Genomic DNA, 22,971 nt, shown 5'->3' with positions numbered 1-22,971 from the left:
GAAATTCAATGCACATAAAACTGAGTAAAGCAGAAATCTTGAGACCTTTTCCAGAGCTTTATTTCTGGATATGTACATCAGGTATTAAAGAACAGAAAATACAAAATGTTTAACAAAACCCAAAGAAAAAAAACAATTCCGTGTCTATGTACAATTCTTAAACAAAAGCGAGTTTCTCTTGAACATTCGATAGTAAATATGTTGATTGTCTATATTTCTGGATATACATTTGTTTTATTCACAAAAGGTGTTTTCTTTACTTCAAAGAACTAGATATTATTTTTTTTAAACAACCACAACTGCTATATCTTTTTATACTATTAAACTTCAAAACACAATACAAAATATAAAAAGAAATTAGTGCTTTCTTACACACAAGTCTCTCCAGAGATTTCCAAAAAAATATCACATTATGAGATTTCAGGACAGAGTTGTAAAATCAAAATATTAATCTACTAGTCAATGGCCTTTACATTCAGACAGTATTTCTGAGTCTTTATACCAAACCATAGGGTGAAATAAATATCACTGCACTGCTAAAGCTAGAGAGAGCCTGGAGACACCCACGACATCTGCACTTTTGATGATGGCGAGTAACAATGGTCTGGTACATACCCCTAGGCACTTGATCTATCTGAAAGCATTGGATAGGTATAAGCAATATGGTAGTAGTTCATCTGCCATTTTGGTTCCATCTATCCAACCATACCAGGGGCCGTATCCACAAAGCGTCTCAGAGTAGGAGTGCTGATCTAGGATCAGTTTGGCCTTTGTGGATACGGGCCCAGATCTATGAAAGTACCTAAGGGACGAGGGCTTGATTCTGAACCAGACCCATCTTTCAACATACTGACTACAGAAGCCATCCCTTTCACCAAGACAAAGACAGAAATGTGTAAAGGAAATAAATGAAGAGTAACAAAATGGGATTTGTACATTATGATTGCAACTTCAAAATGCAACATTGAATAATATATTAATACGTCTTAGGTAAAGCCTTTTTAAGTTGTACATTTGAGAACTGTCACACAGCTAGCATGCATTGTTTTGCTGTCTCCCACTGCCAAGGGAACCCCCACCCCCCCAAATATCCAAACACCAAAAGCCAATCAGTAAAATGTAAAAACATGTAATGTCAGTACATAGACACATTATTGCCTTTTGACAAGGAATCTAATTTTAAGTATTTAGATCAACACAGATTCACAAGTTTAAAGAGGTCAATGAAGACATTTAAGGCTATTAGTTAATTATTTACATGAAACTGTCCACATTTGGGGAAATAATGCAAGGTGAACAAACAGCTGACTCCAATGTCTGCCATAGAAACAGTGACTAGATAACGCCTAGCTAGGTAAAACCAATGCAAAAAAAAACATCTGTACATACTCAGGATAGTGAATTATTGTATGGTAAATGTTTATGTAGGAAATCTATGGACTTTTGTGAGTGATTCAGAATTATACTGAACAAAACTATAAATGCAACATGTAAAGTGTTGGTTTCATGGGCTGAAATAATAGATCCCAGAAATGTTCCATATGCACAAAATGCTTATTTCTCTACATTTTTGTGCACTAATTTGTTTACATCCCTGTTAGTGAGCATTTCTCCTTTGCCAAGATAATCCATCCACATGACAGGTGTGGCATATCAAGAAGCTGATTAAACAGCACGGTCAATACATAGGTGCACCTTGTACTCTAGACATAGATAAATGGCCCCTCTAAAATGTGCAGTTTTGACACATAACACCACAGATGTCTCAAGTTGAGGGAGTGTGCAATTGGCATGCTGACTGCAGGAATGAAGACCTTTTGTGAGGAAAAACAAATTCTGATTGGCCTGGCACCCAGTGGGTGAGCCCTTGCCCAGTCATGTGAAATACATAGATCAGGGCCTAATTCATTTATTTCAATTGACTGATTTCCTTCTGTAAACTGTAACTCTGTAAAATCGTTGAAATTGTTGCATTTATATTTTTGTTCAGTATATATACACACCCCTGAAACCAACTAATTATCAAACTCATAATGCATAGGTAAATTAAGCAATCACTACTGCATACATTAAAAAGACAATGATGACCCCCCCCCCCTCCCCCCACAATTCACAATTAGTTCAGTCTAGAGAAATAGAAGTTGAATCTCTGTTAGACTGCAACTGGACATTAAATTATGGACCGGATAATACAAGGCATCCTCCAGTCAGTACAGTGGAAGTTGCAGAAAAGGAAAAAAAAGTGGCTTTAAATAAAGAAATAATACTGCTAACAAGCTTATGCAGGCCTTAAGTAGTTTCAATAAAGAACAATACAGTAGAGGGAAAAAAATAAACCCTAACTTTTGCAGATTGATCAAGCTCCACGATGAACATGCAAACAGCACAATTAGCACTCAACTGGGGCCAAATAGATTTGTGAAGAAATACATGTTGTGCTAAGAGTATAGGGCAGAAACTATATACATTACTGGAGCTGAACACATGACATCTCAGTGCAACGCTATAATGCCAATCCAAAAACTGTTCTGTCATAATGTAAAATATTGGTCATGATATTGGCTAATTTCTGGGGCAATAAGAGCCAGATTTATAAGGGCATGTTTCAGATAATATGATGGACAGATAAAACTGCCCAGATTAGTTGGGTGTCAGACCCAGCCTTTTAGTCTTTACATTGATCACTTGACTCCGCTAATAAAATTGGCGGATTTAAAAAATGTTTAAAATGTTTTGGCAAGCTCTGTCACAGCTGAACACTGAGGAAAATCATCATATAATATTTTGTTAAAATTCTAGAACATTCTCCTCTGGTTTGGCCACTTCAGACTGGTAAAAGTCTGAAAAAAGCAAGCCGAGTACAAAAGAAGCTTCCACAGGAACAAAAACAAAGGCGAGAGGGAGAGAAAAACATCCTAGCAACTGATATGCTCCTAGTTAAAATCTACACCGCCTCAACACCAACGAGTGTTGTTGCATTAAGTACAAAACCCAGGCTCCTCTCGGACAAAACACATTTGACCAAGCTTGGTTTCTGCAAGTACCTGTAAACACTGATTGTTAATCAAAAATACCACTTTAATAATGAACAAACTTAGTAAACCAGAACAAAGCTGGTTTGGCAACTGTATATGAGTGGCAGGATTACGTAGCTTTGAAGAAGTCGTCTGTAGATGTGTGTGTGAGGGATGAGGAACAAAACACAACTGTCTATCCGCAGCCTCCGGGACAGGCTGGGCTGGGCCCCACACTACATGGACACTGACATCTCAGGGCCGCGGAAAATAAATGGCTATATAAACTCTTGAGAAATCAAGATTTTTTGTTCTATACGATAAAGACATCACTGATGTCATATTTCACAAATAAAATCAAAAACGAAATAGATGTGTATATATAATTATTAAACAAAAATCTCCAGTGAGTGAGTCTTATGTACACATGGGATGGTGGATTTAAAAGAGGGATTCTGGGGGCGGTCACTCTGACTGGAGCGCTGTGCTGTGACGTCGTGCATGTGCTCCCATAAACCCATTGGGCTCCCCACTGCCCGCCAAGCCCCCAAAGTCCGTGACGGACACCGCCATCTTGGCGCCGGTGATGCGGTGGTGTGCCGTGTTCCGCCGCCCCTCAAAATCCACTCCGAGGTTACCCACAGAAACGTCGTTGATGAAAGAGTCGGGCAGCGCCAACTTGAGCCTCTTAGAAGGCCGCTCGCAGTCCTTGCCCCCGTACACCCCTCCCCGCTGGCCCAGGTCTGAGTGGTAGAAGCCAGCGTCCAGCATGTTGAGACAGTCGGGATCTCCTCCGTTGGAGGGAAAGCCCAGGGGCTCTTCCTGTGCCAGGGACCCCCGGTGGAGGCTCTCCAGAGGGGGGAAACCGTACGAGTCCAGGCAGCTCACCTCCGCTGGGCTGCACACTGTGGCCACGCTGTTACTCAGGGCTGAGGGATGGGGAAACATAAATAAACTACTTGGTTATCTGTGGATTTCATATGTATTGTTTTTAGGACTTGTGTTGAATGTATAAAGTTGTATTGTTGTGTATAATCTGTGTAATGTAATACCGAACGCCATATCTGAAGTTAGAGTAACTATTTTTCACAAGCCTATCAAGGAAGGAGTGGGTCCGTTTGTGCTACATACCATGTTGAGAGTCTGAGACCCTGTTGACTAACCTGTGAGGTCGCTGGCAGTGATGGAGTTGAGCAGGCTGAGCTGCTGCTCTGTGGTGGGCTCCATCCTCACCCCTCCTCCTCCGCCTGAGCACACAGAGGAGGAGCTGTCTACTGCCAGGCCCTCCGCCTCGTCCACCAGCCGGTCCATCAGGTCCCTGCAGGCAGGGGGAACACACAAGATGTTAACACACACAGACTCCCATAATAACCTTTAGCAATGTCCACCCCTTTTGTGTAGTTGCAAGTACATTCAAATAAAATTTGCATTCACAGGCCATCATCATATTCAGAGAGAACTCCGTCGACATACACTACCGTTCAAAAGTTTGGGGTCACTTAGGAATGTCCTTGTTTTTTAAAGAATAGCACATTTTTTTGTCCATTAAAATAACATCAAAATGATCAGAAATAGAGTGTAGACATTGTTAATGTTGTAAATGACTATTGTAGCTGGAAACGGAAGATTTTTTATGGAAAATCTACATAGGCATACAGAGGCCCATTATCAGCAACCATCACTCTTGTGTTCCAATGGCACGGTGTGTTAGATAATCCAAGTTTATCATTTTAAAAGGTTAATTGATCATTAGAAAACCCTTTGCAATTATGTTAGCACAACTGAAAACTGTTGTTCTGATTAAAGAAGCAATAAAACGGGCCTTCTTTAGACTAGTTGAGTATCTGGAGCATCAGTATTTGTGGGTTCAATTACAGGCTCAAAATGGCCAAAAACAAAGAACTTTCTTCTGAAACGCATCAGTCTATTCTTGTTCTGAGAAATAAAGGCTATTCCATTGCGAGAAATTGCCAAGGAACTGAAGATCTCGTAAAACGCTGTGTACTACTCCCTTCACAGAACAGTGCAAACTGGCTCTAACCAGAATAGAAAGAGTGGGAGGCCCCAGTTCACAACTGAGCAATAGGACAAGTACATTACAGTGTCTAGTTTGAGTCCTGAACTGGCAGCGTCATTAAAAAGTACCCGCAAAACACCAGTCTCATCCTCAACAGTGAAGAGGCAACTCCGGGATGCTGGCCTTCTATATGCAGAGTTGCAAAGAAAAAGCCATATGTCAGACTGGCCAATAAAAATAAAAGATTGTCCAGTGTCTGTGTTCTTTTGCCAAAGGAAGATTGGAAAAAAGTGTTATGGACAGACGAATCAAAGTTTGAGGTGTTCGGATCACAAAGAAGAACATTAGTGAAAAGCAAAAAAATCAAAGATGCTAGGAGTGCTTAACGCCATCTGTCAAGAATGGTGGAGGCAATGTGATGGTCTGGGGGTGCTTTGGTGGTGGTAAAGTGGGAGATTTGTACAGGGTAAAAGGGATCTTGAAGAAGGAAGGCTATCACTCCATTTCACAACGCCATACCCTGTGGACAGCGCTTAATTGGAGCCAATCTCCTCCTACAACAGGACAACGACCCAAAGCACAGCTCCAAACTATGCAAGAACTATTTAGGGAAGAAGCAGTCAGCTAGTATTCTGCCTATAATGGAGTGGCCAGCAGTCACCGGATCTCAACCCTATTAAGCTGTTGTGGGAGCAGCTTGACCGTTTGGTACGTAAGAAGTGCCCATCAAGCCAATCCAACTTGTGGGCGGTGTTTCAGGAAGCACGGGGTGAAATCTCTTCAGATTACCTCAACAAATTGACAACTAGAATGCCAAAGGTCTGCAAGGCTGTAATTGCTGCAAATTGAGTATTCTTTGACAAAAGCAAAGTTTGAAGGACACAATTATTATTTCAATAAAAAAACAAAACATTATTTCTAACCTTGACTTGACTATATTTCCTATTCATTTTGCAACTCATTTCATGTAAACGTCCTCTCACTGCCAGCTGCATTTCTTTTCAGCAACCTTAAGATGTGTAAATATTTGTATGAACATAACAAAATTCAACAACTGAGACATAAACTAAACAAGTTCCACAGACACGTGACCAACAGAAATGGAATAATGTGTCCCTGAACAAAGGGGGGGATGCAGCTGGTGGCCACACCAGATACTAAGTACTGCAGTGCATCTCCTCCTCATGGACTGAACCAGATCTGCTAGTTCATGCTGTGAGATGTTACCCCACTCTTCCACCAAGGCACCTGCAAGTTCCCGGACATTTCTGGGGGGAATGGCCCTAGCCCTCACTCTTCGATCCAACAGGTCCCAGACATTCTCAATAGGATTGAGATCTGGGCTCTGGCCATGGCAGAACACTGACAATCCTGTCTTGCAGGAAATCACACACAAAACAAGCAGTACGGCTGGTGGCATTGTCATGCTGGAGGGTCATGTCAGGATGAGCCTGCAGGAAGGGTATCACATGTGGGGGAAGGATGTCTTCCCTGTAACACACAGCATTGAGATTGCCTGCAATGACAGCAAGCTCAGTCCGATGATGCTGTGACACACCGCCCCAGACCATGACGGACCCTCCACCTCCAAATCGATTTCGCTCCAGAGTACAAGCCTCGGTGTAACGCTCATTCCTTCGACAATAAACGTAAATCCGACCATTACCCCTGGTGAGACAAAACCGCGACTCGTCAGTGAAGAGCACTTTTTGACAGTCCTGTCTGGTCCAGCGACGGTGGGTTTGTGCCCATAGGCAACGTTGTTGCCGATGATGTCTGGTGTGGACCTGCCTTACAACAGGCCTACAAGTCCTCAGTCCAGCCTCTCTCTGCCTATTGCGGACAGTCTGAGCACTGATGGAGGAGATTGCGCATTCCTGGTGTAACTCGGGCAGTTGTTGTTGCCATCCTGTACCTGTCCCGCAGGTGTGATGTTCGGATGTACCGATCCTGTGCAGGTGTTGTTACACGTGGTCTGCCACTGCGAGGACGATCAGCTGTCCGTCCTGTCTCCCTGTAGAGCTGTCTTAGGCATCTCACAGTACGGACATTGCAATTTATTGCCCTGGCCACATCTGCAGTCCTCATGCGTCCTTGCAGCATGCCTAAGGCACATTCACGCAGATGAACAGGGCAATAAATTGCAATGTCCGTACTGTGAGATGCCTAAGACAGCGCTACACGGAGACAGGACGGACAGCTGATCGTCCTCGCAGCAGCAGACCACGTGTAACAACACCTGCACAGGATTGGTACATCCAAACATCACACCTGCGGGACAGGGCATCCTGTGGGACAGGGCATGCACCTGGGCATCTTTCTTTTGTTGTTTTTCAGAGTCAGTAGAAAGGCCTCTTTAGTGTCCTATGGTTTCATAACTGTGACCTTAATTGCCTACCGTCTATAAGCTGAGTGTCATAATGACCGTTCCACAGGTGCATGTTCATTAATTGTTTATGGTTCATTGAACAAGCATGGGAAAAAGTGTTTAAACCCTTTACAATGAAGATCTGTGAAGTTGTTTGGATTTGACAAATTATCTTTGAACGACAGGGTCCTGAAAAGGGTAAGGTTTTTTTGTTCTAAGTTTATGTTTTCATGGAAAACAATGACATTTCTAAGTGACCCCAAACTTTTGAACAGCAATGAATTCAGACCTCAGTTACTACGGTTGTTGAGCATACTGAAGGATCACTTACGTTACACCAGGATAGCTGCTATACTTCTTCTTGCCAAAGCGATTCTGCTGGACAAAGAAATCAAAGCGCTCCGACTTCTTCCACATGTAGTAAAAGGCCACACATTCAGCTACCGTCCGTGTCTTAACCTGATGAAGGGAAGAAATACATGATGAAAAGAAGAGTTCTCCGACACAGGAAGTTAGTGCCACAGGCTTTTTAAAGAAAGGGTAAATAAAGTATGCATGTTCATATCCTTACAGAAGCTATCAACATGATATTACAATCATTTCATCACCTTCTAAAATCAGTAAGAGAGAGAGAGAGAGAGAGAGTCCCACCTTGTGCTTCTGTATGAGGTGAAAGTTCTTATCGTATAGCTGTAGTGCATGTTCAAAGTTTCTGCATTCATCTTCAGACCACGGTGGGGATTCCTCTGTAATAATCACAAGGGGTCATTTTCCCTCTCCCAACAGAGTGACATTTTTGAAAGAGCCTACTAATTATTCAAAATGGTGACTTACCCTGTGATGAGTTCACGTTACTGCAATACCTCTCCAGTGCTTCAGGGGTATTGTAGTTACATTTCACAAGCTCATACAGAGCCTACAGGGAAACGACAGAGGAATAGCTCAACGACTTACATTGACAACAACCATGACAATCATGTAACTTTGACAGACGGACAATAACTTTGAGATGGCAGCTGGAGAATGTCTAATGTTATGACATCCAGCGAGTCTTAAAGAAGTCTTGCACAATGCCAGTAAGACAGACCGCTAGATGAAGATTGACCATCACGTGTAGCGATGACTGACCTGCTCATTGTCGCTCACATGAGCCCCTGCCATGTCACTTCCTGTCCTCTCATCGGTTGCCCGTGACGACGCCTCACACAGGAAGTCCCTGACCTTGCTTTCTGACAACACGTCCGGGCTCCATAGCAACTGGTCATCATCTTCGTAAACTTCATGAAAATGGCAGATGAGAATCACAACGTTAGACACTCTGTGCAATGTTACACTTGGAAACACTGCTAAATGTCTGACTGTCAAGTGCAACGGGTTTATGGGTTAACCTCTTGAGAAAGCCTGCACTCACCCTTATCGTCGCCATAGTGACAGAGGTGGGTGGGGACCTCTGCTTGGTGCTGCGACCCCACCATTATTTCCTGTGAAATGCAAATACAAAACAGAGTTACCCCCAGAACATGCAGCCCCATGTTTCTACCATCAGTAAATGTAGGTCTAGAATCATTTAACCGAATAACGTTACTAAACAACCTTAACCATTGAAAAATAAAAGAACTGACCTCCAATCTGTGCTTATGGGAAACTTAATCCTGTATCTTCTTCAATCAAGTCACTTTTAAAAGGAGGACAAGTTTCTTACCTTTCTGGAGTCCTCTAGGCTTGGGCCATCCTCCTCACACTCGGACTCCTTATCACCGTCGTAGATTGTATTAGCTGACAATACAAAGACAGAACGGGCACGCCCCATTAGAATGCTTGTTATACGAATGGGACCCTGTGCTTATCAACTAATCATGTGACAAGGCCATTAAAATATGGAATGAATGTTTAGGAGGGGATAAATGCTGTCAAAGCTAACAAGATAAATAAGTTAACTTCTTATGGCTGGGGGACAGTATTGAGTAGCTTGGAAGAATAAGGTGGCCAGAGTTAGGCAAAAGGTTGGGTTCGCGCCCAGGCTCTGTCAACTGCCTGCTACGGCCTGCAAAACTGCCTGCTACTCAGGCCCAGAAGCTAAGATATGCATATTATTAGTATTTGGATGATTACTTTTTGAATGTCGTCTGTGAGTATAACAGAACTCATATGGCAGGCAAAAACCGGAGAAAAAAATCCAACCAGGAAGTGGGAAATCGGGAGGTTTGTAGGTTTTCAAGTCATTGCCTATCCAATATAAAGTGTCCAATTTGGTCCGATTGCATTTCCTAAGGCTTCAGATGTCAACAGTCTTTAGAACCTTGTTTCAGGCTTCTACTTTGAAGGGGGAGCGAATAAGAGCTGTTTGAACCAGGGGTCTGGCAGAATGCCATGACCTAAGTCTCGCGCGCAGCTGTGAGAGCGAGCTGCGTCCCCTTTCATTTCTAAAGACAAAGGAATTGTCCTGTTGGAACATTATTGAAGATTTATGATAAAAACATCCTAAAGATTGATTATATACATCGTTTGACATATTTCTACGAACTGTAATATAACTTTTTTGACTTTTCGTCTGGACCTAGTTCTTGCGCCTTGTGAATTTGTGAACTAAATGTACGAACAAAAAGGAGGTATTTGGACATAAATGATGGACTTTATCGAACAAAACAAACATTTATTGTGGAACTGGGATTCCTGGGAGTGCATTCCGATGAAGGTCAAAGGTAAGTGAATATTTATAATGCTATTTCTGACTTCTGTTGACTCCACAACATGGCGGGTATCTGTATGGATTGTTTTGGTCTCTGAGCGCTGTACTCAGATTATTCCATGGTGTGCTTTCGCTGTAAAGCTTTTCTGAAATCTGACACAGTGGTTGCATTAAGGAGAAGTATATCTTTAAAGTACTTTTGTTTATAATGACACCTGCACTTGACAGTATTTTTGCCATTATTATGAGTTTTCAATGACGGTATACGGCAGGCTAAACTTGGGAAACAATAACAAACAAAACATTGCAGTGGCTCATAATATTCACACTATAAAACATTATATGAATTTGACCAATTGTGTTTTATAATTGTGCTCGAGCTCTGACAATGTCTTATCATTTATCCCTGAGATGTCCTAATAATGTTTGAATTGCCTTACATCTGAGTGTTCTGGGGAAGAAGTCGGTGGCCTCATGGGAGGTGACTGAAGGGGTGAGGTCATCAGCGGATGACTGGGTCTCCTCCTCATAGTCCCCTGATAGCAGGTCTTTAGCTATCTCCTCCTGTGGAAGAACCCAATTATCATTAGTAACCATTAGCTACATCAGTAACTGTTATTTAGGGCTGGGAGCCCACCAAGGATCAATTGATCCTAAAAGCTACAAGTTGTTTTGTTCCCTATCTGTCGTAAACACACTTTGTAGGTAATACAGAAGTAAAACAGACACTTATAATGTAATCATAGTTGGGATAGATGCCTACTGATTATATCACAGATACATAAGGGAACTTGACTGAAAACATCTTTGAATATCTACAAATTGGCTCTACAGTACACTGTGACAATGTTCCCTTTACCAAATCAGAAAATATTGGAATGAATTTTGTTCACCTTGTCCAAAGTCATATCTGGCAGCTCATCCGTCAGCTCCCCAGAAAAGCTGTCCATGCTGGAGCCTGCAGCCGTACTGACTGACGCCTCATAGCGGTAGATGGCCAGCAGTTCCTCCAACGGCATGTTCCCCTCCTGTTACAACAAAGAGAAATCACTTTAGATCACGTCTCTACAATCCAAATTATGATAATACATGTCTGCTATATGAACAATGGTTTGACAAGAAGTTCCATGTGATACAATATTCTCCCACCCCCCTAGCCTATAACGTTTGATTAATTATAGTAGGGAAGGAAGTGGTCATTCAAGCATTGACAGAATGAAAAACATTCCGATAAAAGCAACAACTACATTTCCTGTCCAAAAGAAAGGAAACGGGGAATTATTTCCTGTTATTAGCCAACCAACCTTCTCCAGATCGGCTATCTCTGAGTTAAAGTTTCTCTCGCCCTCCAATGACTCTTCCTCCTCCAAGGTCCTCTCGTCGTCATATTCGTGGACTAGCATCTCTGCTGTCGGATCGAAGTCATGATCTTCAGACGATAAAGAGCCAACTGTGGAGTGGGAAAACTATTTTAGATCACAGTTGAATGGCACCATTGAGGACAAATGGCAAATCAATTAGATACACTCTGCAAAACTGGCACTGCCAATGCCATTGTCGCACCCAAAGCATAATTTTCATGGAATTATTTATTCAATATTTCTTAATTAACAGATTTAGCTTCATGGTATCATAATAAACATCACCTGAATAGAAAATGGACATGTCATATTCATAACTTAAGTATTCCATTAAAACTGGAATCCTTAGTTGCGATATCAATATACAGTACCAGTCAAAAGTTATTTTTTTACTATTTTCTACATTGTATAATAATAGTGAAGACATAAAAACTATGACATAACATATGGAATGATGTAGTAACCAGAAAAGTGTTAAACAAAACATATTTTAGATTCTTCAAAGTAGCCAACATTTGCCTTGACAGCTTTGCACACTTTGGCATTCTCTCAAACAGCTTCATGAGGAATGCTTTTCCAACCGTCTTGAAGGAGTTCCCATATATGCTAAGCACTTGGCTGCTTTTTCTTCCCTCTGCGGTCCAACTCATCATCTGATGCAGCACTCCATCACTCTCCTTCTTGGTCAAATAGCCCTTACACAGCCTGGAGGTGTGTTGGGTCATTGTCCTGTCGAAAAACAAATGATAGTCCCACTAAGCGCAAGTCAGACGTGATGGCGCATTGCTGCAGAATGCTGTGGTAGCCATGCTGGTTAAGTGTGCCTTGAATTCTAAATATATCGCCGACAGTGTCACCAGCAAAGCACCCCCACACCTCCTCCATGCTTCATGGAGGTCATCTGTTCACCTACTCCATGTCTCACAAAGACAACGGTTGTAACCAAAAATCTAAAATTTGTACTCATCAGACCAAATGACAGATTTCCACCGGTCTAACGCCCATTGCTTGTGTTTCTTGGCCCAAGCAAGTCTCTTCTTCTTATTGGTGTCCTTTAGTAGTGGTTTCTTTGCAGCAATTCGACCATGAAGGCTTGATTCACAGTCTCCTCTGAACCGTTGATGTTGAGATACGTCTGTTACTTGAAATCTGTGAAGCATTTATTTGGGCTGGAATTTCTGAGGCTGGTAACACTAATGAACTTATCCTCTGCAGCAGAGGTAACTCTGGGCCTTCCTTTCCTTTGGCGGTCCTCATGAGAGCCAATTCCATCATGGCGCTTGATGTTCTTGGCATTTTCCAGATTGACTGACCTTCATGTCTTCAAGTAATGATGCACTGTTGTTTCTCTTTGCTTATTTGAGCTGTTCTTGCCATAATATGGACTTAGCCCTATTTGGAAGATAGCCCTATCTTCTGTACACCGCCTTTATCTTGTCACAACACAACTGATTAGCTCAAAAGCATTAAGAAGGAAAGAAATTCCACAAATTATGTGTATTATCTTTATTTAACTAGGCAAGTCAGTTAAGAACAAATTCGTATTTACAATGACGGTCTACCAAAAGGCAAAAGGCCTCCTGCGGGGACGGGGGCCTGGGATTAAAAAAATAAATACAATATAAATATAGGACAAAACACACATCACAACGAGACAACACTACATAAAGAGAGACCTAAGACAACAACATAACAAGACAGCAACACAACATGGTAGCAGCACAAAAACATGGTACAAACATTATTGGGCAAAGTCAACAGCACAAAGGTCAAGAAGATAGAGACATCAATACACCATACAAAGCAGCCACAACTGTCAGTAAGATTGTCCATGATTGAGTCGTTGAATGAAGAGATTAAGATACAACTGTCCCGTTTGAGTGCTGGTTTGTTGCAGCTAGTTCCAGTCGCTAGCTGCAGTGAACTGAAAAGAAGAGCGACCCAGGGATGTGTGTGCTTTGGGGACCTTTAACAGAATGTGACTGGCAGAACGGGTGTTGTATGTGGAGAATGAGGGCTGCAGGAGATATCTCAGATAAGGGGGAGTGAGGCCTAAGAGGGAGTTATAATGAAGCATCAACCAGTGGGTCTTGCGACAGGTTCCTCAGATGACCAATTTACAGAGTATAGAGTACAGTGTCCTATAAGGAGTATTGGTGGCAAATCTGATGGCCGAATGGTAAAGAACATCTAGACGCTCGAGAGCACCCTTACCTGCCGATCTATAAATTATGTCTCTAATCTAGCATGGGAAGGATGGTCATCTGAATTAGGGCTAGTTTGGCAGCTGGGGTTAAAGAGGAGCGATTACAATAGAGGAAACCAAATCTAGATTTAACTTTAGCCTGCAGCTTTGATATGTGCTGAGAGAAGGACAGTGTACCATCTAGCCATACTCCCAAGTACTTGTATGAGGTGACTACCTCAAGCTCTAAACCCTCAGAGGTAGTCATCACGCCTGTGGGGAAAGGGGCATTCTTCTTACCAAACCACATAACCCTTTTTGGAGGTGTTCAGAACAAGGTTAAGGGTAGAGAAAGCTTGTTGACACAAAGAAAGCTTTGTTGTAGAGCATTTAAGACAAAATCCGGGGAGGGAACAGCTGAGTATAAGACTATCATCTGCATATAAATGGAGAAGAGAGCTTCCTACTGCCTGAGCTATGTTGTTGATGCAAATTAAGAAGAGCGTGGGGCCTAGGATTGAGCCTTGGGGTACTCCCTTGGTGACAGGCAGTGGCTGAGACAGCAGATTTTCTGACTTCATACACTGCACTCTTTGAGAGAGGTAGTTAGCAAACCAGGCCAAAGACCCCAATACTCCTTAGCCGGCGCACAAGAATGGAATGGTCTACCGTATCAAAAGCTTTGGCCAAGTCAATAAAAATAGCAGCACAATATTGCTTAGAATCAAGGGCAATGGTGACATCATTGAGGACCTTTAAGGTTGCAGTGACACATCCATAACCTGAGCGGAATCCAGATTACATACCCGAGAGAATACTATAGACATCAAGAAAGCCAGTCAGTTGATCATTGACAAGTTTTTCCAACACTTTTGATAAACAGGGCAAAATAGAAATAGGCCTATAACAGTTAGGATCAGCTTGATCTCCCCCTTTAAATAAAGGACGAACTGTGGCTGCCTTCCAAGCAATGGGAACCTCCACAGAAAGGAGAGACAGGTTAACCTTTTTGGGATAGGGGGCAGCATTTTCACTTTTGGATGAATAGCGTGCCCAGAGTGAACTGCCTCCTACTCTGTCCCAGATGCTAATATATGCATATTATTATTATTAGTATTGGATAGAAAACACTCTGAAGTTTATAAAACTGTTTGAATCATTTCTGTGAGTATAACAGAACTTATGTAGCAGGCAAAACCCCGAGGACTAACTGTTCAGATTTTTTATTTTTTTCTCCCCCCTCTCTGTTGACAATATTGTCGTTGCCATTGGATATTTAATAGCAATCCATTTTCAGTTCCTACCACTTCCACACGATGTCGCCAGTCTTCAGAATATGGTTGAGGTTAATCCTTTGTGCATTGAATAAGTAGGCCAACTCGGAACTGGGGACACATTTGTGAGTTGCGCAAGACGTGAACAGCAGTGCTGTTTTGGTTTCGTTCCTGTATTGAATACAGATTGCCCCGTCTACAATTTGATCGATTATTAACGTTTAAAAATACCGAACGTTGTATTACAAAAGTAGTTTGAAATATTTTGGCAAAGTTTATAGGCAGCTTTTGAAATATTTTGTAGTGAAGTTGTTTTTTGGTAAGCTGTTTTTTTCTGGATCAAACACACTTTATAAATGGACATTTTCGATATGGACGGAATTAATCGAACAAAATAACCAATTGTGATGTTTATGGGACATATTGGAGTGCCAACAAAAGAAGCTCGTCAAAGGTAATACATACTCTTTTGTTTACTACTGGTGCAGATGGGTGCATGCTATCAGATAATAGCTTCTTATGCATTCGCCGAAAAGCATTTTTAAAATCTGACATGTTGGCTGGATTCACAATGAGTGTAGCTTTAATCGAGTATCTTATATGTGTGATTTAACGAAAGTTTGAATTTTATAGCATTTTATTTGAATCTGGCGCTCTGCATTTCCCCTGGCAATTGGCCAGTTGAGACGCTAGCGTCTCCCTATCCTCAACAGGTTTTAAGGTATAGGGGGCAGCATTTTCACTTTTGGATAAATAGCGTGTCCAATTTCAACTTTCTGCTACTCATGCCAGGAATATAAGATATGCATATTATTAGTAGATTTGGATAGAAAACACTCTGAAGTTTCTAAAACTGTTTGAATCATATCTGTGAGTATAACAAAACTTATGTAGCAGGGAAAACCCAGAGGACTAACCGTTCAGATTATTTTTTTTGGTCTCTGTCTGTTCACCGATTTCTCATTGGCAAATTATATTTCTTAGGAACCTATTTTCAGTTCCTACCGCTTCCACTGGATGTCACCAGTCTTTGGAATTTGGTTGAGGTTATTCATTTCTGCAATGAAGAAGTAGGCCATCTAGGAACTGGGTAACACTGTTGAGAGTGCGCAAGACATGAAAAGTAGCATGGTTTGCTGTCTTCCTGTATTGAACACAGATAGACCCGTCTACAATTTGATCGATTATTAACGTTTAAAAATACCTAAAGTTGTATTACAAAAGTAGTTTGAAATATTTTGGCAAAGTTTATAGGCAACTTTTGAAATATTTTGTAGTGACGTTGCGTTTTTTTGGAAGCTGTTTTTTTCTGGATCAAACGTGTCAAATAAGTGGACATCTGGATATATATGGACGGAATTAATCAAACAAAAGGACCAATTGTGATGTTTATGGGACATATTGGAGTGCCAACAAAAGAAGCTTGTCAAAGGTAACGCATGTTTTATATTTTATTTCTGCGTTTTGTGTAGCGCCTGCAGGGTTGAAATATGCTACACTCTTTGTTTACTATTGTGCTATCATCAGATAATAGCTTCTTATGCTTTTGCCGAAAAGCCTTTTTAAAATCTGACATGTTGGCTGGATTCACAACGAGTGTAGCTTTAATTGAGTATCTTACATGTGTGATTTAATGAAAGTTAGATTTTTATATAATTTTTTTGAATTTGCCGCGCTGCATTTTCCATGTTTTTTGCCCAAGTGGGACGCAACCGTCCCCTATCATAAAGAGGTTAAGGAGAAGTTTATCTAAATTCCATGTATAATAGTCGTATCTTTATCAATGTTTATTATGAGTATTTCTGTAAATTGATGTGGCTCTCTGCAATATCACCGCATGTTTTAGAACTACTGAACGTAACGCGCCAATGTAAACTCCGATTTTTTTTATATAACTATGAACTTTATCAAACAAAACATACATGTATTGTGTAACATGAAGTCCTATGAGTGTCATCTGATGAAGATCATCAAAGGTTAGTGATTAATAATCTCTCTATTTCTGCTTTTTGTGACTCCTCTCTTTGGCTGGAAAAAATGGCTGTGTTTTTCTGTGGCTTGGTGGTGACCTAACAATCATTTGTGGTGCTTTCGCTGTAAATCCTTTTTGAAATCAGACACTGTGGCTGGATTAATGACAATTTTATCTTTAAAATGGTGTAAAATACTTGTATGCTTGAGGAATTTTAATTATGAGATATTTGTTGTTTTGAATTTGGCGCCCTGCACTTTCACTGGCTGTTACGGAGCCAGTCCTAGACAGGTTAAAAAGGTTTTGTGATGATAGGGGAAGGAACCATAAAGAAGAAAGGGTCGAAACCTAACCCAGATGTTTTTTGGTGGTCAAGTTTAAGGAGCTCCTTTAACACTTCGGACTCAGTGACTGCCTGCAGGGAGAAACTTTGTAGCGGGGCAAGGGAAAAAGAGGAAGAAGCATCGGGGATAGTTGCATTAGAAGGGATGGGAGATGAGGAAATGTTGGACGGGCAAGGAGGCATGTTAGAGTCAAATAGGAATCCTGACTTAATGAAGTGGTGGTTAAAGAGCTCAGCCATGTGCTTCTTGTCAGTAAGAACCACATCATCAATATTAAGGGACATGAGCAGCTGTGAGGAGACACAGCTGTTAATTGAACTGCATTCTAGGTGACTACCTCATGAAGCTGGTTGAGAGAATGCCAAGAGTGTGACTAAGCTGTCATCAAAGCAAAGGGTGGCTACTTTGAAGAATCTCAAATATAAAGTATATTTATTTAACAATGTTTTGGTTACTACCGGATTCCATATTTGTAATTTCATAGTTGGATGTTTTCACTATTATTCTACAATATAGAAAATAGTAAAAATAAAGAAAAAGCCTGGAATTAGTAGGTGTGTCCAAACTTTTGACTGGTACTCTATGTATGTATGCATGCATGCATGTATGTATGTATGTATGCTTGTTTTACTCCAATATTTGTAAACAACAAATGTAAACAAACACTATTGCTTCAAAACATGATTAAAACTATAATTTTTATATCATGGATGGTCAGTCCTTGAATCCATACCCCTGTCTATGAATTTGAGAGTGGTTACACATTTATCCAGGCCTATCCCTCCGATGTTTTATAAAAACAGCCGGAGTGACGCTATGTTATTGTTTGAATTAAGGATTGTGTTTAAAAAATATATATATATAATTTCTACATTACCTGGGCTCGAACTCCCGAAGGAAGCCTGTTTAGAAGAACAAAAAATAAGAGCACAAATGAAGCAACATTGAAGATTAAATACTATACATGAATGTAGCCTGAGCTGTCGCTAGTGGGCTTTATGGATCTCCACCATTAGTCTTAGTGTACAACCAGTAATGCACTCGAGTCCCCCAGTGACCAGTTCATACATAAAACATTCTTCATTCACATCAAGCCCATAATAGACATCCATAAACCCCACTAGCAGCTGCCCAGGCTAATGTGAATGCTGCTCTGTTACACTGTTGAAAACATCAGTCGATTCTTGTAAAAATTTAAATTACAACCAACTTTTCCTTGTACATACTAGCTTCGTAAGATGAGATTCAATTGGCTACATGCTATCCGGGACCCTTGGGATGTCCCTACCGCATTGAAGATTACATTTTTGGTTCGGGTTAAGGGTTGGGTTTAGCTAAAAAGGGTTAAGGTTAGGTGAAGGGTTAGCTCAAAGTAGAGGAAAAGTTGCTAACGATCTAAAATTATAAAGTTCTCCGTGATTAGATTCGAACTCGCAACCTATTCACCCACCCATCCTTTCGTTTTTGCCTTAAGTAACCGTCTGTTTTATGGAACCAGACCAAACGTAACATATCATACTAAATGGAGTGTCTCGAATTTACGTACAGAATAATATGATACGCTCTGAGACCAGTTTGCAACCGAGCAACACAAATTAGATAACAGTCGGTGGTTGTATTTGCTAAAAGTTTTATTAAAAGCATTAATTTCAGCACCCTGCGAAAGGACCGCAGTTGTACAGGACAAACATTGGTACAAGTAAGCGGTTTCAGAATTTACATTTTGACAAGAATCGACTGATGGTGACTCAAGGTTGTTGCTAACAAATCCCGCGACCAGTTATCAAAACTCAACTCCGCCTCGATATAAGAGAACGGAGTTGAGTGTTCCTCAGCGAGTTACCAACCGTATAGATAAGCGGTTTGATGTAATGTTATCGTATTATTAGTAAATATGCTAGCAATAGGATAACATTTGGATGTGGGACGCAAAATAACAACAATAGACAGTTTTCCCACAAACTGTCGGTGTTCGGAAATGGTCGAGAAAGGTAATCTTATTAACTAACGTTACACAGGAAAACCTAGGCTAGAGAAAAAAAATCGTTTTGTTTAGCTACACGGTATTTCTAAAACTGGGAACAATTCCCCGGTCATTAAAGATTTTTTACATTATTTTGTGTACACAAGAACCAAAAAATACCATCGCAATTACTTGCAAATAATGTCTTATTTTCTTCCTCCACCAAATTGGCGTCTCAAGCTACCCAGTCGATGTTAGCAAAGCAGCTGAGAACGCGCACAGGCCTTGTCGTGAAAGATCGGTATATACATTTAAACATATTTTAGAGGCAATTGCGGCAATCATTACACAAAACCACACATATAGAACAAAAAAACATTAATCTATGAAATCGATAACACTTAAAAAGGAAGTTAACGACAAAAATGTAAAAAAACATCGATTTAAAATCTGATGCTTCTCCCCTATTTTCCCTCTTACCTCCGCCATATTGGTACCTATAGGCTCTTTCCAGCCTTCCAGCCGAGTACCCGGATCGACTCTCTGAGCCAATCAGAGATCCAGGTAACAGTAGTAGTGACGTCTTTCTAACTAAATACTGGTAGGCTACCTGTCATAATCTAGGAATGTTACTGTATAAATTGACTTTGATAAAAAAATGTATTGATTGGCAAACGTTAAATCGGTTTGTATTTATAGGCGTGTCATTTGAGACCTAAGAGTAGCCTTACTTACCACTTTCCAAGCAGATAGTGTCGAAACACATAAATAGCTAATCATGATGAATTTAATTTTCCTTGAATAAAGGAAAATCAAACAATTTACTAAAACTAAATCAGACAATTTAAATCAGTCAACAGGCCATTTATATAGCCCAACTACCCCTTGCAGACCCAAATTGCATTACCAGTAGGGGGCACAACTGAACTATAAATGGAGTGAAAAATTCTCACCCATTTCCTTTTCTTCCTTGCATATTTCTGTATTTCTAAGCAAATCAGTGACCTTAAACCACCCTCTCACCTGATATTTTGCATCCAGAGAGATAGTGTTTGTGTGTGTGTAAGTAGCCTATCGGAGGAAAACACTCGGACTCCACTTGTTATTCCACATGCATCATCAGTTTGGGGAAGGTGGGCTTTTTACATCATAACAGCTGTGTCACTTATATAAACTGTGTCAAGTGATGTTGGCCTCCATGCACACTGAAGGCCAAAATTGTCCTTTTCTCTTTGATTTTAGTTTGTTTAAAGGTTGTTTAGGAGACACTCTCTAGATATGGAGTAATCACAGCCCACAACTGTTTATCATTAGGACCCATTTATAAGGACAGAGGTCCAAGGGGTTTGTCAAAGTGACTAAACACTGCAGTGTTTTGTAAGCAGATGACCCCAAAAGGAAGCAGCGTGGCCCTATCGGTGAGCAGGTGGGTGGCGTGGCCGTGGGTTTAGATTACAGAACAGATAATTACGAACTTATTTACTGGGAAGCTGGGCTCAGGAAGACACAACTAAATTCAGTTAAATCAGTCAACAGGCCATTTATATAGCCCCTACCCCTTGCAGACCCAAATTGCATTACCAGTAGGGGGCACAACTGAACTATAAATGGAGTGAAAAATTCTCTTGCCCATTTCCTTTTCTTCCTTGCATATTTCCCTGTCTTTATAAGCAAATCAGTGACCTTAAACCACCCTCTCACCTCATCTTTTGCTTAGAGAGAGAGAGGCTACTTACTCTCCCTCTCTATCGGATAGAGGAAAACACTCTGACTCCACTTGTTATTCCACATGCATCATCAGTTTGGGGAAGGTGGGATTTTTACATCATAACAGCTGTGTCACTTATATAAACTGTGTCAAGTGATGTTGGCCTCCATGCACACTGAAGGCCAAAATTGTCCTTTTCTCTTTGATTTTAGTTTGTTTAAAGGTTGTTTAGGAGACACTCTCTAGATATGGAGTAATCACAGCCCACAACTGTTTATCATTAGGACCCATTTATAAGGACAGAGGTCCAAGGGGTTTGTCAAAGTGACTAAACACTGCAGTGTTTTGAAAGCAGATGGCCCCAAAAGGAAGCAGCGTGGCCCTATTGGTGAGCAGGTGGGTGGCGTGGCCGTGGGTTTAGATTACAGAACAGATAATTACGGACTTATTTACTGGGCTCAGGAAGACACAAAGGCATGTTTCATTGCCTTTATTGTGGAGGGAGTTAGTTTGTGCTCGAAGGACAGAGATGGGCAACAACCTCAAATCAGGTTATGAAAATGTGAAATTTGGAAAAACTTTGCCCGTGTCAGATTTTTTTCATGGATTTCCCGCTCTCTGCACATGCATCATCTCGCCCCTATGACCACCACCATCATCCCCACTACCAATATGGTTCAGTTCCAGGGTTGTTAATACATTATCAACTACCACAATACCACTTGTAGGAAGAAGCAGGGTTTTGACCAAAATCAACAATGACGTCAACAATCAACAATAGGTTCTAATAATGTTGTGTGTTATGGATAGAGAAGAAAGACTGGGGTGGCTGGGAATGCATTGTTCTGGGCCTACAGACTTGTGATTCAGACTCTTCCATTCACTGCAGAGACTGTGCCCACACTACTGATACAATTACTATGAGTGGGGTAGCCCGAGAATGCACTCTCATGTTAATAGCAGGGGGGACATTACAGTAAAATGGCTATTTCATGCCATGTGTCTTTCCAGTGGCGGCGTCTGGAGAGACCAAAACAAACAGCATCAATTACATTTTCAACAATGCAACATCTTCGAAAGCATTGGAGTAAACGTGCAAGTTTTGATTGTGTTCTGGATGAACATTGTAGATGATTCAAAAGGCAAAATGTTGGAGCTTGATGCCTCCCCTGAACTTCTACCCTGACATAGAACTGTGTGTAGGGTACTCACAAAAACACACAAGTTGGAGGACAACTGTGAAACTATACATTACATGCCTGATACCATTGTAATAACACTAGAAATACCCATGCATGTACAGTATAATATTAAACATACTTGTAAATACATTGTGCTTTGACATTCATTTTCTAAAGTCAGATAATGTACACGCACTTGATGAGGATGGCAACTTTCAAAAGGGTTGCCATGTTAGCACCTTGTGAGGAGGTGGTTGCTAACTAGCAATTAGAATAAAAATGAACTCAGCAGTTACCCATGACGATCATGATGACGACCACAATGCCACAAATTAGATGTCTGAGACAAGAGCCCTGCTGCCAACCCAACACAACAAAAATGATCACAATTCCATGGAGAGAGATTTTAAGATATAATTAAATTACAAGGCAGACGTTGGTACATGGAATTAAAAAGTGTGGATGCAAAAGGCTACATGCCATACAAACTACAGTTTTCTTTGTGTTTCTCTGAGATGCTCGGCTGGACTGCACACCTTTCCCTTGTAGCGATCAGTCCCAGAAATGTACTTTTCCCCTTTTGTTTATAATGATTTCATCATTAGGACTTGAAGAATAAGGCCATGCATTAATGCCGTTTTCCAGTCTGGATCCTAGTTAATAGGACATATTCTAGGAAATGGGATGAAGTAGAATTTATTTTGCATAAGCTATCCATAGAGTTGTTCCATTGTATACAGAATGTTACTGGGCTTAGTTCTACCTGGCTTCACAGGAACTCACCCAGGACTTCTAAGAAATGGCCATGAGTAACATAAACAAGACATGACTGAGACACATCAGACACAGGAAAACTAAACTCACTGCTGCTCATTATTTATTGTTAACTGTGAGG

At 41.0% G+C, this 22,971-nt stretch overlaps 1 protein-coding gene across 1 annotated transcript; it reads right to left on the bottom strand.

The window, feature by feature from the left end:
- Window positions 1–44: 44 nt before the first annotated feature.
- LOC110525782 (mesoderm induction early response protein 3) lies at window positions 45–19,756 on the bottom strand. Its single transcript, XM_021606207.3, has 13 exons — window positions 19,668–19,756; window positions 18,102–18,126; window positions 11,393–11,538; window positions 10,982–11,116; window positions 10,529–10,652; window positions 9,102–9,175; window positions 8,811–8,880; window positions 8,528–8,676; window positions 8,234–8,315; window positions 8,051–8,145; window positions 7,731–7,858; window positions 4,178–4,332; window positions 45–3,943 (listed from the first exon to the last, which is right to left on the bottom strand). The coding sequence occupies exons 1-13, from the start codon at window positions 19,674–19,676 to the stop codon at window positions 3,480–3,482; spliced, it is 1,656 nt and encodes a 551-aa protein (XP_021461882.1). The 5' UTR covers window positions 19,677–19,756; the 3' UTR covers window positions 45–3,479.
- Window positions 19,757–22,971: the final 3,215 nt, after the last annotated feature.

The sequence above is a fragment of the Oncorhynchus mykiss genome, chromosome 6 (assembly GCF_057628025.1).
Source record: "Oncorhynchus mykiss isolate SJ-2025 chromosome 6, ASM5762802v1, whole genome shotgun sequence".
NCBI classification, from domain to species: domain Eukaryota; kingdom Metazoa; phylum Chordata; class Actinopteri; order Salmoniformes; family Salmonidae; genus Oncorhynchus; species Oncorhynchus mykiss.
Note: the sequence above shows the minus strand (reverse complement) of the source record. Positions and strands in the feature narration are given on the sequence as shown.